The sequence below is a fragment of the Strongylocentrotus purpuratus genome, unplaced genomic scaffold (assembly GCF_000002235.5).
Source record: "Strongylocentrotus purpuratus isolate Spur 01 unplaced genomic scaffold, Spur_5.0 spur5_scaffold_20, whole genome shotgun sequence".
NCBI classification, from domain to species: Eukaryota; Metazoa; Echinodermata; class Echinoidea; order Camarodonta; family Strongylocentrotidae; genus Strongylocentrotus; species Strongylocentrotus purpuratus.
The window spans coordinates 45,374,728-45,392,192 of record NW_022145606.1 but is presented as its reverse complement, the minus strand read 5'-3'; the positions used below and the strand labels follow the sequence as shown (position 1 = coordinate 45,392,192).

General features: G+C 36.2%; 1 protein-coding gene across 1 annotated transcript in view; it reads right to left on the bottom strand.

Annotated features, from left to right (window-relative positions):
* Positions 1 to 14,434, bottom strand: part of LOC115927485 (cubilin-like) — a 34,398-nt gene extending 19,964 nt beyond the window's left edge. The window contains exons 1-8 of the mRNA XM_030993471.1: positions 14,214 to 14,434; positions 9,469 to 9,671; positions 7,818 to 7,941; positions 6,506 to 6,868; positions 5,593 to 5,658; positions 3,248 to 3,365; positions 2,647 to 2,834; positions 561 to 719 (exon numbers count right to left, since the gene is read on the bottom strand). Of these exons, the coding sequence (XP_030849331.1) occupies positions 561 to 719; positions 2,647 to 2,834; positions 3,248 to 3,365; positions 5,593 to 5,658; positions 6,506 to 6,868; positions 7,818 to 7,941; positions 9,469 to 9,671; positions 14,214 to 14,271 (1,279 nt within the window). The 5' untranslated portion in view covers positions 14,272 to 14,434. The remainder of the gene's footprint in view (positions 1 to 560; positions 720 to 2,646; positions 2,835 to 3,247; positions 3,366 to 5,592; positions 5,659 to 6,505; positions 6,869 to 7,817; positions 7,942 to 9,468; positions 9,672 to 14,213) is intronic.
* Positions 14,435 to 17,465: the final 3,031 nt, after the last annotated feature.

Genomic DNA, 17,465 nt, shown 5'->3' with positions numbered 1-17,465 from the left:
CTTTTTTTTAATTTTTTTATCAGTTATTCATGTATATATATATATATATATATTCAATTTATATATCCATTAAGCTGTACACTTACTAATTTTATTCATCAGTTTATTATATCCTTTATGTATTCGTTCATTTTTTGTATCCATTTACTCGGTTCATCCATTCATTCAGAAATGCATGTTTGTATTCATTCATTTTCTTATTCACCTATTTATTTGTTTATTAGGTAATGAATGATCATATCTATTCTCCCTCTCTCTCTCTCTCTCTCTATTCACCACCATCATCATCATCATCATTTATCTCTCTCTCTCTCTATCTCTCCCTATCTCTTTCTGTTTCTCTTATATGTACCTGCCTCCCTGTCTTTGATTTTTTTTCTCTGATCCTCACAGTGTCAAACACATTCACTCTCTCTCTTTCTCTCTCTCTCTCTCTCTCTTTCTCTCTCTCTCTCTCTCTGTATCTCTCTCTCTCTCTCTCTCTGTATCTCTCTCTCTCTCTCTGACCCTAAATGAAGTCAATCATTCTAGCTATTTCTCATCTTCTTTAAATCACTTACCAGACTGTGAGGATACGCGGACGTTCACATTTGTCAGCATCGACGTGTGGACATGCCATTGACAATACACGTCGATCATGCTCGCGGACAGGTTTCCAATGTGAATGGTTCCCATCCCGTTTGATGTTGTCAGATCAAGTGTTCCTCCACAACCATAATCTATTTTTAGAAAGTAGAAATGAAATCAGTTTGAAAAATAAATACTTGCCACAACTTAAACATTTATAAACAATATACGAACTGTGTAATACACATCGTGGTCCCCATGTGATACTCTGGCTGCATAGATTAGAAGATCCCTTTGAAAATGGCTCGGCATATAACCATAGTTATGGAGCACTGTAAGGGGTTAATACATAGTGCAATTGTTCAAAGTACACACAATGTGATACAAACAGTATCCATTGCGTTATACTGTGGTCACTGTGTTGTTATAATGTGGCCCTAGTGTGACTGGATCAATGTAAGCTTAGCGGATATTTGGATCACTTTCATGGGTTTATAATGTGAACAAAGTATCTTTAAGCCCCACTGCACTACCTATAGCTACTTGTGCCCTCTATATAGCAAACAATGTCTAATCAGTGCCTGTTGGTCCCCCCCCCCCCCCATGATCCTCGCTTTCTTATGTTAATTGAGAGCTGATCTGAGGAGATAACCACCTGTCAGTGACCTTGCAGGGAGGTCTAATCACCCCTGGCCAAAATAGTGCAGACGGGCTTTAACAGTTTAAAATTACGTGATACACTGCATAGTGCACTCTACGGTCACTATGCAACACTGTAGCCACAGTGCAGTATATAATTATGTAGGCATATCAAGATTTCATCAAAAATGACGTTTGGATCAATCTCATATAGATCATTTGAACAATTCACTGTGTTCACAGTTTACAAATAGTTTGATGCAGTGTTGCATACACTGTGGTAACGTGGTAATACTGTGGTCACGGAAAGAATCAGTTCGTGAATCGATCAAGATGTTATTATATGGAATATCCATATACCCCCTCATGGGTTGAATAATATAAAGGCAATGTGTTAAGTAATCGATCGTCACTGTGGGCACTGTGTATACAAGACCAAGCTCTGTAATTATTAGGATCTCTGTCCAGTAGTGCCGTGTTTGTGCCATCGAACTGGATCGACCAAATCAATTGATTATATATATGTATAAATATGTATATATATATATATATATATATAATATTTTTTCCCGTAACATGAGAGTAATTTTAATAGTTTCATACTATTAATTAAATGTAATGTTAACTGTTTTTGTATAATTGTTTTAAATAGGGGCACGCTACAAGAGTCCTATCTCGCACCCCATGGCAACGTGTCTGACACGGCCGGTTGTAGCAACCACTCCTTAGATCAAGATACATTAATCTTGATCTAAGGAGACACGAACAAACGAACTGTGTATACTGTGGCGACAGAACGAATCACATTATAAATATATAAAACTGTTACCATATAGGGATATCTAGATAGGATACCGTGGTAATCATAGAGAATATGCATCAGTGTTAGAAAAGGGGTGATTTGAACGCTTTCACAATATTATGTGGCAAATTAAGCACATTATGTTCATCGATACTGTTTCAACATTGCACAACATTAGTATACCGTTGCGGCTCCAACTATACTTTAAAGGCATCCGGTAACTTTGTGTCGGATTCTGAAACAAAATCCTGGATTTAGCTCATGCTGCAATGATAATTATAAACCTTCAGATCAGTCAGGAACCCCGTGACCTTTACAATTAAGCCGATCGCCTGTTTGATTATCAAGATATTTATGATTGGAAATCGAAACCAAATTTTACGTTTGCCTAACGGTATTCATAACACTACAGTCTATTGAGGAAAACAAGTATGGCAAAACCGGCCACTGAAAGGTTTTTACTTTTTTGAGGCACTTCTTGATCATTTTGAAGCGCAATTTTCTTAGGGCTTCTATATTACACCATATCACAGACACTGATAACACGTAGGGCCGTGCATACCAGATTTAACATTGTAAAGTTAAACGATGCCTTTAAAAATAATTTAAGCAACATATTTGTCGTTGTTGAAAATCACCTTGGACGTGCTCTACGAGTACAGTGAGCGATCGACTGATGTTAGCTGACCCGGAAGTGAAAACCATGGTCACACCATGACCCTCTTGGAGGAAGATGACCTCGTCATTGACTGAGCCGGTGAGCTGACGGCGGTAGGCAGACGAGTCTGAGTGATCAAGACCAGTGAACACGTGAAGGGCGTCGATTCTGAGAATGAGAAAGGACAATGGATTGTTTTTATTGATAGTCATTTGAATGAGGATTTGAATAGAAAGATTTTTGGATTATAACATTTGTCGATAAAGATGAGTAGACAGTAAACATTAATACTATTTAACTCATAGACTGTAAGGTAATAATCAAAACCTGTATCGGTGTATTAAACATTTAGGTTGTTGTAATCTTCTGCTGTTATTTCTTCCAAAAGACATATAGTGCATTTGAACGGGTGAATCACTGTTAATTCGTTACATGAATACAAAGATCTAACTTCTTAGGAGTGTTTACGCGTTACTTAGCCTACGTTATAGATAACGATAGAGACTTTATTGCTTTATAAGCGACTGATTACAAGACATTTTTGTTCAGGATTGCTTGAATTTTCAGAATTTCATAATTACCCCTCTTCTGAAGTCATTTCGTCCACCAGGACTCGCATCCTGGAGGTCGTGTCACTGTTGGTTATCCTGTAGACGCAGTGCAGATCAGCTGTGTCGGCAGGCAGGTTGAAGGTAAGGGCTGAAGAACAAACAATTGATTGATTGATTGGTAGATAGATATATATTAATTAACTGATTGATTGACTGATTGATTTTTGTATTGCCTGAGAGATTGCTGAATTTATTGATTGGTCGGTAGATTGATGCATTGATTGATAGATTGATAGATTGATAGAATGGTTGATTGAAAGATTGATTGTTTGTTTAATTAAAAGATTGATTGAAAGTTTGGTTGATTGATTTATTTATTGCCTGAGAAATTTATTGGTCGATAGCTTGATGCATTGACTGATTGATTGATAAATTGACTGATAGATTGATTGAAAGATAGATTGATTGTTTGTTTGATTGAAAGATTGACTGATTTATTTATTTATTGCCTGAGAGATTGCTGAATATTATTAATTGGTCGGTAGATTGATGCATTGAATGATCGATTGATAGATTGACTGAAATATAGATAGACTGATAGAAACATTGATTCATTGATATATTAATTGATTAATTGATAGGTAGATTAACTGATAGAAAGATTGATTGATTGATAGATTGATTTGACTGATTGATTGTTTGTTAATTGAAAGTTTGACTGATTGATTGATTGATTTATTGCCTGAGAGATTGCTTAATTTATCAATTAGTCGGTAAATTGATGAATGATATTGATTGAATGATTGATAAATAATTGATTGATAGAGAGTTTGAATGCCTGGTTGTTTGATTGCCTGATTGATTGCCTGATTGATTGCCTGGTTGATTGATTGATTGTTTGATTGACATGTCGATTGTTTGATTGATTTATTGATTGAAAGATTATTTATTAAAAAACACATTACGGCTCATCAGCTGAATTACTTTGAATATGCATTACAACATGCACAGTTATGTAATAGAAGATTAAATACAATACAAATTTAAAATTGATGCATTCATTCATATTGTGCAAGCATATAATACCCGATTTGTGGCAAAATAAATATATATAGGTGCATTAGATAGAGAGATAGAGAGGGTGGAAGGAAAGGAAGGAAAGGAAGGAATAAAGAGAAAGAGAAAAGAGAGGGGAGAGAAAGTGAGAGCAAAAGAGAAGAATTGAAACTGAATTTAAAAATGAAGAAGTTAATATTGGCCCGTTTTCTACAAACTTTTAACCCGACTCTTAGTGATTTGTTCAAATTGAAGTATAACATTTCAGTGAATTCTAATTCTTCCTTTGTTAAACGTAACTTTAGCCTCAGAGTCAAGTTTTAACTGAATAAAAAAAATATGGAATTGTCTCTAGACTATTTTGACAGCCTGCTGTTTCTTTCTCTTCAGGTGCAGGACCCTGTTTCATAAAACTTGTTATCAATAACAAGTTACAAAGTCAGTTAAAAGCTACTGAAATCGTGGCATTTGATTGGCTGAGAGCAAATTTGTCATAGAAATTTAGCATTTGTTATAGATAAAAAGTTTTATGAAACGGGCCCCTGATATATAAAGTCAAAGGTCGATCGAACTTACGTAATTGGCATACATTCTAAAGTGTATAAACAGCAGATTGGTAAATGATAAATTTTGGTCAAAAGAACCAATAAATTTGTTTATTCTGGCCGAGATTAAAATTTGGTCGGGAAATTCTGTCTTCCAAACGACACGAACAGTTGGTTAAGATTGTATTATCTTTTGGTTTGTTCGGACGGTTTATCATGTGGAAGAACCATGCTAGTTCTCATCTAATCAAAAATCAAAGAGGATTAAAGCATTATCAAATAGTGCTTTGGAGCCTTAAGTTTAGGTCTAAACCTATATTGCGTATCCGGGTTCAACTATTGCTCCTATCACTAAACCCCCAAACCTCTATGTGTAAACGTTTAACGTTTACTAAAAATTAAAGCAAAATAATGTGTAATAAACTTCGTATATGCTTATCTGTGAAAAAGAGAAATGACATAAAAACATCAAGCACATTATGTCTCATTCATATAAATCAGAATTAAAACTACTTTGCGTAACGATATTGATTCCTAACTGTATTCGCACTTACGCTAATGCAAGCTTGCAGGCTATTTACCCGATCGGCCGATTCGTTTACTGGGTAAAATCCCACAGGTTGAAAAGATTTGTTCTGACTTGTTTTCAATTACAAGACTGTGCACGCAAGCTTTGTCTTCTTTGTGAAAGCCATAAACTTGTTGAATACAAATCGAACAGGAAGCCAAACATTCATTGGGTTTAATTATTTTCTCAAACATTAGTTTTCTTACCGGATTCGACTAGTGTAAAGTTGCCTCCACATGTTGAAGAAAGCGGCTTTTCCTCCATTGCTGCAACTGAAATTAAACAACACGAATATTCATTTCTTAAAAATTATTAAATTTTATTCCTGAAGCATGCTAAGTGTTTGGGTATCTTTGTCTCAGATTCTAAACAAAATCCTGGATTTAGCTCATGCTGCAATCATAATTATAAACCTTTAGGTCAGTCAGGAATCCCATGACTTTTATAAACCGATCGCCTGTCTGATTATCAAGATATTTATAATTGGAATTCTAAATTTCAAAAACCATTTTCCCAACGGTTTTCATAACTCTACAGTCTACTGGAGAAAATGAGTATGGTAAAACCGGTCACTCAAAGATTATTACTTTTTTGAGGCACTTCATGCTCACTTTAAACCCCTTTTATTTAGGGTTTCAACATTACACCATATCACAGACACTGATAACACGTAGGGCCATACATCTCAGATTTGTAATGCAGGAAACAGTTTTAAACAATGCCCTTAAACATAATTTATTAAATACTATGTAAATGTTACGTTCACACAACACTATGAAACTTCACCTTGATTTTCAGTATCGTATGCATTACTTGTAGACACTATTCTTGTGTAAAATTTATTTGCGTCCTTCTTCTTGTGTTTCTTTTTCTACTTATTTTGTTCTTCCTCCACTTTTTTGTTCTTCTACCTTTTTCTTTTTTCCTCTTCCTCTAACTTCTTCCTTCTCATTCTCCTCATATGCGTTGTTGTTGCTATACATCCTCCTTCCTCTTTTTCTCCTACTTTTTCCTTCTTTCCCTTCTTTCCCTTCTTCTTCTTTTCCTCCTTCTTCTTCTCTTCTTCTTTTCCTTTCTTCATCTTCTTTCTTCTATTTCTTCTGTTTATTAATGACTCACCGCTGTTCGGTTCAACAATGATGTGGAATCCGGAGGCCCGCCCTGAAAAATCCGTCCGGAACTCTACAATGACGTAATCACTCTCCGCTACCGTGATTTGTCCAATGTTCGCGGAGGGCGTTCCCATTTGCATAAGCAGCTCCGTGGGGTCACGAGTCAGGGAGTATGAGGTGACTTTCATCCAATCACGTACCTCGAGTTCTACGTCGACCATGGTGAAGGTCATGAGATCGGATGACGTAATGTTCCAAATATAGTGAGTGGTGTCATCATAGTTCATGGGGTAGTCGTTGCTGTACAGGTGAAGTGCCTTGCCTGGTTTCATCGATACTTGGTGGAATGTTTCTTTTACTGGCACATCATCTAAAAGTAGAAACATAAATAATACAATCGTGATAGTGCACACAAGCATTATAATGCATTATTTGTTTCGGATTTGGAAGTATTTTGTAGAAACTAGGCCTACACTTCGTAGCAAGTTATTAGGTTTATTTCAAAAGGTCGGTAAGTGAATACAATGTACATACATGTTGGTCAGTACTCATTTGTTATATTGAAATAGAATTGAGAGAGAGAGGGAGAGAGAGAGAGAGAAATACAGTGAGCAGTAATGTATAAATGATTCTATACAAATGGGGAAGGGGTGCAAAATTGTTTTAAATGCTTATAATTGATTTGTAATGTTTTGATGGAAACATGAATAAATTTGAAATTGAATTTAAATTTGAGGAATGAGAGAGAGAGAGAAAGAGAGAGATAGACAACAACAAAAAAGAGAGAGAGAGAGAGAGAGAAAGGGAGAGAAAAAGAGAATCCATGAGAAGGTAAGAGAAGAGAAAGAGAGAGATAGACAACAACAAAAAAAGAGAGAGAGAGAGAGAGAGAGAAAGGGAGAGAAAAAGAGAATCCATGAGAAGGTAAGAGAAGAGAAAGAGGGAAAGATAGAGAGAGATGGGGGGGGGTCGACTCGAAAATAAGAGAGAGAGAGAGCAAGGGGGAGGAGATAAGAAGATAGAGAGGACGGATATAAGGAGAGAGAAAGAGATAAAGAGAGAGAGAGAATAAGAGAGAATAATAACGAGAAAGAGAGAGAAGAGTGCATGTGTGTTTGTGTGTTCGTGAGAGAGAGAGAGAGAGAGAGGTAAAAGGTGGAGAGAGGAGAGAGAGAGAGAAGAGAAGCAGAGAGAAATAAGGAAGACAGAAGGAGACAAAACAAGAAACAAGGAGGGAGAGAAAATGGGGTTAAGAAAAGAAACAGAAATGAATTGATGCAGAACATGAAATAAAAATCGAAACGATAACTAGTGCTTACTTCTTGGGTATTCAGCAAAGGTCATTTGAAACCCGGTCCCGTTGGTATTGACGCCATCAGATATAAAGGTCACGTGCAGTACTTTACTTAGAAACTCCTTAGGAACCACACTGCCAGTTACCCACTAGAGAGAGAGAGAGAGAGAGAGACAGAGAGAGACAGAGAGAGAGTGAGCGAGAGAGAGAGACAGATATAAAGAGAGAGAGACAGAGAGAGAGACAGAGAGAGAGAGAGAGATGTAGTATAGGGAGAGAGACAAGATTCAAGATTCAAGATTCAAGATTTTATTGTCCATAATATAATACAGAAATTTGTTTTCCATTGGTGTAACATGTAATACATAAAACATAAGACAAAAACATGGTGTCGTGTGCTGAAAACCAGAAGGGCGTCAAGACTCTATAAGAAAAAGTCTATGAGCAGGTACGGTCCTCCGGCTTTCAGCACAAAACATGACAAGACAGTTATATGACTTAAACATAGCAAGAATTTTAAATACAAATCTGAATCACATCATGACAGAGAGAGAGAGAGAGAGAGATGGAGTATAGGGAGAGAGAGAGAGACAGCGAGATTTGATTTGTTTTGGTTTTAATATTTCTGCATTTTTCCAAATACAATCATTAAATAACAAAGAACATGATCGTAACCGTAAGGTTTAAAACAAATAACTATGCAAACAATGATAACTTCACGTAAAGATGTGATTTACATATATACATAATGATAACGAAATTTATTTTTCTATAATATAGAATTATGAATTTAAAGTATGATCCAAACTATCTGTGAAAAAGTGCAGGAGACCACAGTCATAAACGACGCTTGACTAGGTTGGTGGCCTCAAAAGAAAAGAGAGAGAGAGAGGGGCGTGTGGAGAGAGAACAAGAGAGAGAAGAAGAGGAAGTAAAAGAGAAAGTAAAGTAAGATATCCACAGTAAAACAACACTTGTTTCATTAAAAGAATAGATAGTAAGCACTCATAGGCTCATCTATTATCTTTTCTGAAGCCTGCATAAGTGCATCAATGTCTTTTATACACCTCACTTTAGATATCCAGTCATCTGAATGGTAGAAATGGGAGTCGTGATTTGACCCATTTCCGTAAAGAAACGTAAAATGCCAATAACGGTTAATAGTCCAGGAATGAGATCCCTCAAAATTCCGGTTACCATGAAAATAGTAAAATTTTGCTGCGATACCCATTGTTTTACATGTTCAAATTGTCTTTGTGCGAGCGCGGACACAATATGTACAGTGCTTTTGTCTGCGATTCCCAAATGATTGAAAATTTCAGTCATTTTTCAAATTAAGATTAACAGACAGTGTCTCAGATTTTCCGTGATGTTTTAACCAATCTTTACTCAATAGAAGGATAAGGTAAGAATTTTTGGTAGATTTTTGTTTCAATGCGGCATATAAAAGACATATTGACAACTTTAGCATCCTCAACCCTTTTTGAAAAATGTTCAGCGGGGCCTGCATGTAAGAGTGGTGGTGATGCAGATTTGTTTCCTGCTGATCGATCCTTCATGCTGCCCCCCCCCCCCACCCCTATTGAAAAATCCTGGATATATACGCCTGTGGCACTGAGCCGGCCATCGTGCCTCCTATGTCGTCAACAAATAGGTAGCTAATTTTAGAGACTTACCGAAATAGCTCCATACTGGTCCTCGACCATAACCATATCGCCATCGTCCCTGAAGTCGACACTTTGAAACTGTAATACAATGGGAGCATCGCTGCCACCTATGAGGGTCATGTTACACCGAAGGTTGTTTGCATAAGGGCTGGGGAATCCCGGAGACTCCAGTGTGCCAGGGTACGTTATAGTTGTCCCGCAGATGTCGGCAGCTACACAGGAATTTAAAGGAAATTCGTATTTCGAATCAAATAAGGATATAGAACGAAAAAATAGTGTGTGCGTATGTGCGTGCGTGTTTGTGCGCGGGGGGTGTGTATGTGTGTGCGTGTGCATGTGTAATTACAAACCACGGAGATACTGCGTGATGGAGTGTGTTAGAGTATACATATAATACACAGCAGTGGAGGGCATTAGTAAGAATTGCCCACACAAGGTACCGAGTGTGGGTAATTCTACTAATGCCCGAATAAAATGATGTGTATTATTTGTTTTATAAAATGATGTTTATAACATGATTTTACTGATGACGGGTCATTAGCACTTACTAATTGTTTAGGATCCGTTTCATCATCTTATAATTGGCAGATAATTAACAGAGATGTGTGGAAAAATGTTGCAATCCCTCCTTGCTGGGAAAAGATACTAGTTTAGAAAGATCTGTGTCTTTGTATCGATATCCTTAGGATAATGATTACTCTTTAACATACTACACTGTGAAAAGGTTGGGCAATATTTTCCAATACTTTGCCTAACGTTGTGTCAATAGTCAACCCAACCGTCTATTGAGCAATATTTTGCCCACTGAAATTGGTAAGCGTAAGTACTCTACTTCACACGATAATTGTTTTGTATTTTGCCCAACAGCAGGGCAAGATTTTCCCAACAAGTCGGCTACCGTATAGTCAGGCAGTTGAAGCATCATATCTTTGCCCAAATTTTGGTCAAAATACGAAACAATTATGCACGTGTGAAGTAGGGTACTGTCGTCTACCAATACCACTGGGCAAATTATTGCCCAATAGATGGTTGGGTTGACTATTGTCACAACGTTAGGCAAAGTGTTGTACAAATATTGCCCAACCTTTTCACAGTGTAGAGCATTATTTACGAAAGAGACAGCCGATAGAAGTCCAGTATTTATTAGTTATCCTCGACCCTGTTGCACACAAATTAGCATTGAATGAAACTTTGCCATTAATAGTAACTTCCATGGAAACGTTGATTTGATTGGCTGTTCACGGTGATATGTTGCCATGGTAGTTAATATCGATGGCAAAGTTCCCATCAGTGGTAAGTTTTAAGTTCTATTAATTTCCTTTAGATACATGAAAGATCATGATTTAAAGATACTATGTCCCTTTTGCAGCCAACATCAAATTCTGTAGAACTTTGCAGGAATTGTGAATATGTCATGTATGTCCTATCTTTGAAATTTAAACGTTAGCAGTGTCCTAATATTCAAATTATGCAAGGAAACCTGTTTACTTGCTAGACTTCACCTTCAGACACTATTGAGTGACTGACTGGCTTTTCTTTTTCTTTGGTAATAACATACATAAGATGAGCTGTAAAGAGTACATGAGCATTTGTCTACATCAATAACCTACTTCTTGTAATGGCCATAATTAAACTGATTGAATCTTTGCGAGGCATAAAACGTACGACCATTCGGTACAATGTCTGAAAATCAGACTATTACCTTTTGGCTCTATAGCTCCTAAGTCGATTTGACAACTAATAGTGGTTATTTTCCCACTTAAATACATTTTCAAGCCCCCCATTTTTTAGGGAAGTTCTAAATTATTATTATCTTTCAAATGCCGTTGGAATTTAACCTTGTCATTTTTTTGGTCTGCAAATGGGACATAGTACCTTTAACATACTAAAGCAACCTTTCAGCAGAAGTAAAGGTATTTTATCAGATAGCTTTGTCTTTATGTAAATATCCTTCTAATGATGTGATTACTGCATGGTCGTTATCAATGAAAGACTAACTGGGGGTCTGAAAATAAACAATGGGTAATAAAACCGATCTAGTCCTCATTCCTAACGAGCATAATTAATTAAGTCACATCATAGGTCGAGGTCCAGGAACGGTGCACTAACAATTTGAGAACTATTTCGTTCGTTTTATGTTAATGTGGAAGGAAAAGTATTTCTTGATCTTCAAAGGCCATTATAATTATTTGAAATATGACAAGTTTTTTTATTTTTTTATAATTATTATTTGGGTACTCAAGGATAACATAAAAGCCAACTGGCTATTTACAAGCATGTACAGGAATGTGAAATGACGAAAACATCATGAAGGGGGGGGGGGGGGGGGGGGGGTAAGAGGACACTTTTTTCTTTTTTTGGGGTCTCGAAATTTTGCTCTGTTGGGGGGAGTAAGGTCACTTTTTTTAGGTCAGCCATGAGAATATTTTCTTTTTTTTAATTTTAATTTTTTAATAATTAAAAAAAAAAAAAAAAAAAAAAAAATCTAAAGAGGGGGGGGGGGGGCAAGGGGGGTTAGGGGGGTTTATACACATAAAAATATCAAAGGGGGGGGGTTAACCCTACTGAAATCCCTGCTTCTGATTGGCTATCAGTAGATTTGTCACTGTTTCCTTTCCTTTGTCATTAAAAAAAGGCTTTGTGAAACGCTTCATTGAACTCAGAACTCAGCTTTATCTTTAAACTTTTAGCTTTACTATTATCTAGTTTCGAGATCGTAGATCATAAACAAGTTTAAAGAGAAGGTTGAGTTCTGGGAAGAGGTGAAAAATGATTTGTGAGCATTATCATTGTTATTATGCAAGTGTGGAAGAACATCATGTTAAAATGTTCCTTGAAAATCATGGCTCTTCAAATGCCTTAATATTCTAAATATATCATGTAACAGCATAACAATCGGGACGGATTTTTACGCCACATGTTCGTGTAGTCCCATATACATCTTTCTGTGTACAGTGCTTGTAACTTTAGAAAGACTTGGCCTAACTTCTTTTCATTTTTATGATTTCAGAACCTTGCAGTACACACCAATACTTGTATGCTAGATAATCAACCTTTTCTAATATATTCTACACTGTTTCTTTCAGAATACAACCGCATGACCAGAACTCAACTTCATCTTTAATAGGGGTTAGCTCGAGCTACGCACTATACATTATTAATTGCGTAACAAATATGCGACCCTCAGATTCTTTGCAATTAAGCATTATTATTGATAAAATTAAAGAAACAATTGAAGGGGACGGTGTATCGTATATCAAAACGCAATATCAATCAAGTTCAATAAAGTCTTTTCCCCTTCTTTATAATCAAAATCTTAATTAAGAAGAAAGAGTCATTTTGATAGGTCATGAAATAGAGAAAAGGGAAATTAATCTTGTCAATGGTAATATTAAACTTTGCTCAGTTCATTGTCTATAGAAACTATATTAGAGAATGTTTTGGAAGTGAAAAGCACATGATATATGCTGTATATTTGATAAAAGAATTAAAGGTAGAAATTCGCACCTTTCTCGATATGAAATGCAATCAAACGAAATTTGATACAACTAATTAATAAAATATTTCACTATTCTAATTAGTGATTATGTCACATTAGTTTCATGTTTTGTACTATAATATATTATATGATGTTACAATTGCATGAATTCTGTGTATAAACATTACTGTAAATAGCCGTTATTTAATGATATGAACAAGTAAAGTCCCTCGAAAGAGGATAAATAGAAGGGAAAAAAATAATCAAAATAAACACATCATGAAAGTAAGGAGGCTAAGCTCCCTAGCTAAGAGCACGCGGCTTTAGATGGGGTCGCCGCAACAAAACAGAAATACTTATTAATTCCAGAATCAACATAAACAATAGCTATAACAAAAAGTATAATGTATGTTGGATATAGAGAGAAAGAGAGTGTGAGAATCGAGGCGGGTCCAACTAAATTAAAAGGGGGTAAAACATATATAGTCGCTACAAATTATTTTGTAGTAACGTTATTTCTTTTGTCAAGCATGAAGGCCATCACATGTTGTACATAGACTGAATGAAAACGCCAATCAAAACGCCACTCGAAAATCTTAATTTCAGAGTTCTAAATCTTAAAAAAACATCAACAAAAGTAAGATACATCAAATAAAATGTATGGAACAAACTATATTTGAGTTTCACAATGGTTAGTTAACAAGGGAAACTTAAAGGTTATCAAAGTTGAGTAAAACAATGAAAATTAAAATTTATAACGAGTCAATAATTATGGATATATACAAAAGTGGTGGAATCAAAACAAGAAAATCAAAAAGTTAAAAGACAGATCGTTGCGCTTAAAGACCGTCAATACTACTGGGCCAGAAGGGATTAGACCACACAGCGAGGTCACTGACAGGTGGCTATCTCATTAACCCAGCTATCAACTAACATAAGAAAAAGAGGATCATGGGGGACCAACAGGCACCGATTGGGGAAGTTTTCTATATAGATGGAGCAAGTAACTACAAGTAGGACAGTGGGGCTTTAAAACATCTGACAAGACATTTGTCAAATACATAGTTAATATATAATATACCTATCTATCTGACATATTTATATAAGCCTACATGAAGCTGTACATTTTGCAGTTTCGTAACGCAATACCTATATATTCGATATATCATCTTGTGTATATCCGACAGTAATGAAATATGAACATAGCTAGAATGATATATCAAACTAAAAAAGCATAATATCAAATTTTCAAATTGAAATCAAGAATGTAACTTACCATGTGCAATGCATGCCGCCAATAATAACACAGGGATCGTTTGTTGTAATTTCCCCATTATCTCGCAGCAGATGGTGTATTTGTGTAAAAGAACCCGTCGAAGGGCGGACAAATTTTCTCTCCTTTTAGAGTGAAAATAGGAACCCGTCAAATAGAAAACTTCTTCTTTTTTTCAGGAGAGAAATGCATGCAGGGACTTCGCACCGAAACGTTTAACCTTCCCTGTGTTTAATCGCGAACTTTTCGGAGCGTTGATTCATTTTACGCAAGCCACTACGTAATGGTTCAAAGATAAAGTTGATAATTTGTCACGTGGTTTGACCGTGGTATATAATAAGGGAGTTTACAGATAGCACATGGTACAAATGACCCCAAATATCCACAGATCTTTTACACATGGAGAAGTTCCACTTTGAGCATATTAGAATATTAACTGCCAAAGTACTTCCTAGATGTGCTTCATGAATACCTTTTGTTTGCCCTCTTGAAAAGAATACTTCCACCTGCGTATCATAGAATGTACCGTTGGTGCATAAATTAATAATGTTACATAACTTTCATGAGCGCATATCCAGTATTCATCTCTGTGGCTTTTACCTTTTTGGTACAAATGATCTTTATCTGCCCATGCGCAGATTGTATCTGTAAACTCCCTTATTGGCATGGGCACTGGAGACTCTCGTATGGGATGTCCCCGGTTCGATTCTTGTTTTGGTGCTTTCCTCTTTTGACAATTAGGTGTTTGTGTCACTCACTTTTGCCCCTCTCCACCTATGGGTGTATACAAAGGGTACCTAGCTATACTGGGGTAATAATAAATGCCCCCAGTGTAATTGCTCAAGTATTAATGCTACTGAGGCTTCCTGGTAAGATCAAACATGTAACTACTATCATTCTAAAAAACAGTCTGGAAGTTATGAAAAAAGTTGATATATGAATACGGGGATTATGTAGTATGAGAATTAATGCATACTTTAATGTTTTGACATTCTAACAAGTAATGTACATAGAAAAATAAATATGGGACTATATAAATTTGGCATGAAAGTTTGGTCCAAACTTTTGAACTATTTCTCATATTTGGAATACGAAGGTATTTGAAGAGCAATCCTATTGCAGGAGATATATCTTTTTTCATATTATTGTGAACAAAGAATAAGAAAGCTCACACAATTATTCTTCACCTCCGCTAAAGCTCAACCGTCTCTTTAAAGTTTTTGAATAACCACAAAATGGAGTTTAATTTAAATGTATAATCTTATCTTCTGTGTAAACTGCTTTCAGACGGTGATTTAAACAAAGCAGTGGCCATTTCATATTGGATTCTTAATCCTGTTCTACGGTATTACGACTGGCGAATCGAGGGTTCCTGGGGGGGGGGGGAGGAGGAGAGCCAGCGCACAAGTGCGAAAATTCGTTAACAAGAAACACAAAAAAGGGGGATCATCAGCCATATTCTTCCTCCTCCCCTCTTTTTGAGGGTGGGTTGGGGAGGGGGTGCCTGTGTCCCCTGAATCCGCGACTGAATCGTATCACAATTTTTACAATCTGTAGGATAGGGAACACATTATGATTACTCACATGTTAGGGTGTAATGATTCTTTAACATAAGTGGAATCATGATGCAGGGCATAGCGTGTGTAACCTGCAAAATGAGTTGCACAATGGAAAATGTAGTGGACCATCAATAATTGCCCCCCCCCCCCCCGCCTTCAACGTCCCTGGATCATCTTGTGTTGTTGCTCTTTCCCAATGAAGAAATTAACTTTACTAGTGACAGAGAGAAATGGTTGTGTCAGCAAAGGATATCATAATATCCTCTCTTTTTTTAAAAGGTTCTCAAACTGATAGCAATGTATACTAAAAGCAAACTCACTTATCACGTTATAGATAAAGGTTAAGAACTTACTAAAACAATACTATGTTATCATAATTGTAGACTCCGAATAGAATTAGAACATTATAGCTCAATATAACTTTACAAAAAAACATTGTGGCTTTATCGAGGGGTCTGAACGGACTAGCTATTTTGAGTACACAGTCCTGATTGTCGTAATTTGAAGATTACGATTATATTTGCAAAGTGCGAAGACAATTAATGGTGATGGTTCCGTAATTGTATTGACTGAGATAAAATTCCTCGCTAAATCAAACACAGTTAACGCCCTAAATTACATAAAACGGTGAAAAGCAGGATCCAGTATATAAGCATCTAGCATTATTTGATTTAAAGCCCACTGTCCTATTTGAAGCTACTTGCGCTCCCTCTATATAGAAAACTTCCCCAATCGGTGCTTTAAAGGAATCCGGTAACTTTGTCTCCGATTCTGAAACAAAATCCCGGATTTATCTCATGCTGCAATGATAATTAAAAACCTTTAGGTCAATCAGGAACCCCATGACTTTTACAAGCCGATCGCCTGTCTGATTATCAAGATATTTATGATTGGAAATCGCAAAACCAAATTTTGCGTTTTTCCTTACGGTTTTCATAACACTACGGTCTACTGGGGAAAACGAGTATGGTAAAACCGGCCATTCGAAGATTCTTATTTTTTGAGGCACTTCTTGATCATTTTGAAGCGCGATTTGTGTAGGGTTTCAGTATTACCCCATATTCACAGACATTGATAACACCTAGGGCCGTGCATCTCAGATGTAACATTGTTAAACGATGCCTTTAATACACTATCTAGATATAGACACGATGGTGGCATAAAAGTTTCTGCAGTCGATTTTTCCCTATTCTTGGATCATTGATGACTATTTTGTTTAAACATGAAAAATGTCCCATATTTGTATTCTGTTACTCAAGATATGATTTGCAAAGACAGCTTTTAGTCTTAAAGATACGTATGATCGTGATTTATATGAATGCGGTATTTCACCAAGGAAGATTCGAAAATCGCCTAGTGCACCAATTCAATCACGTTCTGCACATATTTTTTAAACAACTCTTTTCCCAAAAATATATCTATACTCTGGTTTTTCCTTGGTACGCATATTCCTTGTCTTTCTCTTGCCCAGCAATCATAAATCTCCGATATTCTAAGCTGTTTGTATTTCAATCCTAGCTACCTTCTTATAATCATGTGCGTCTTTCCCTGCTTAAAAAAAAAGTCAATAAAACTCTTTAATATGATAAAGGACTAGTTTAATGTACAATGAATACCAAGTCCAACACAGAAAGTATTTTTGGCTTTGCAATACAGCACCTTTTAAATCCCCACTGTACTACTTATAGCTACTTGC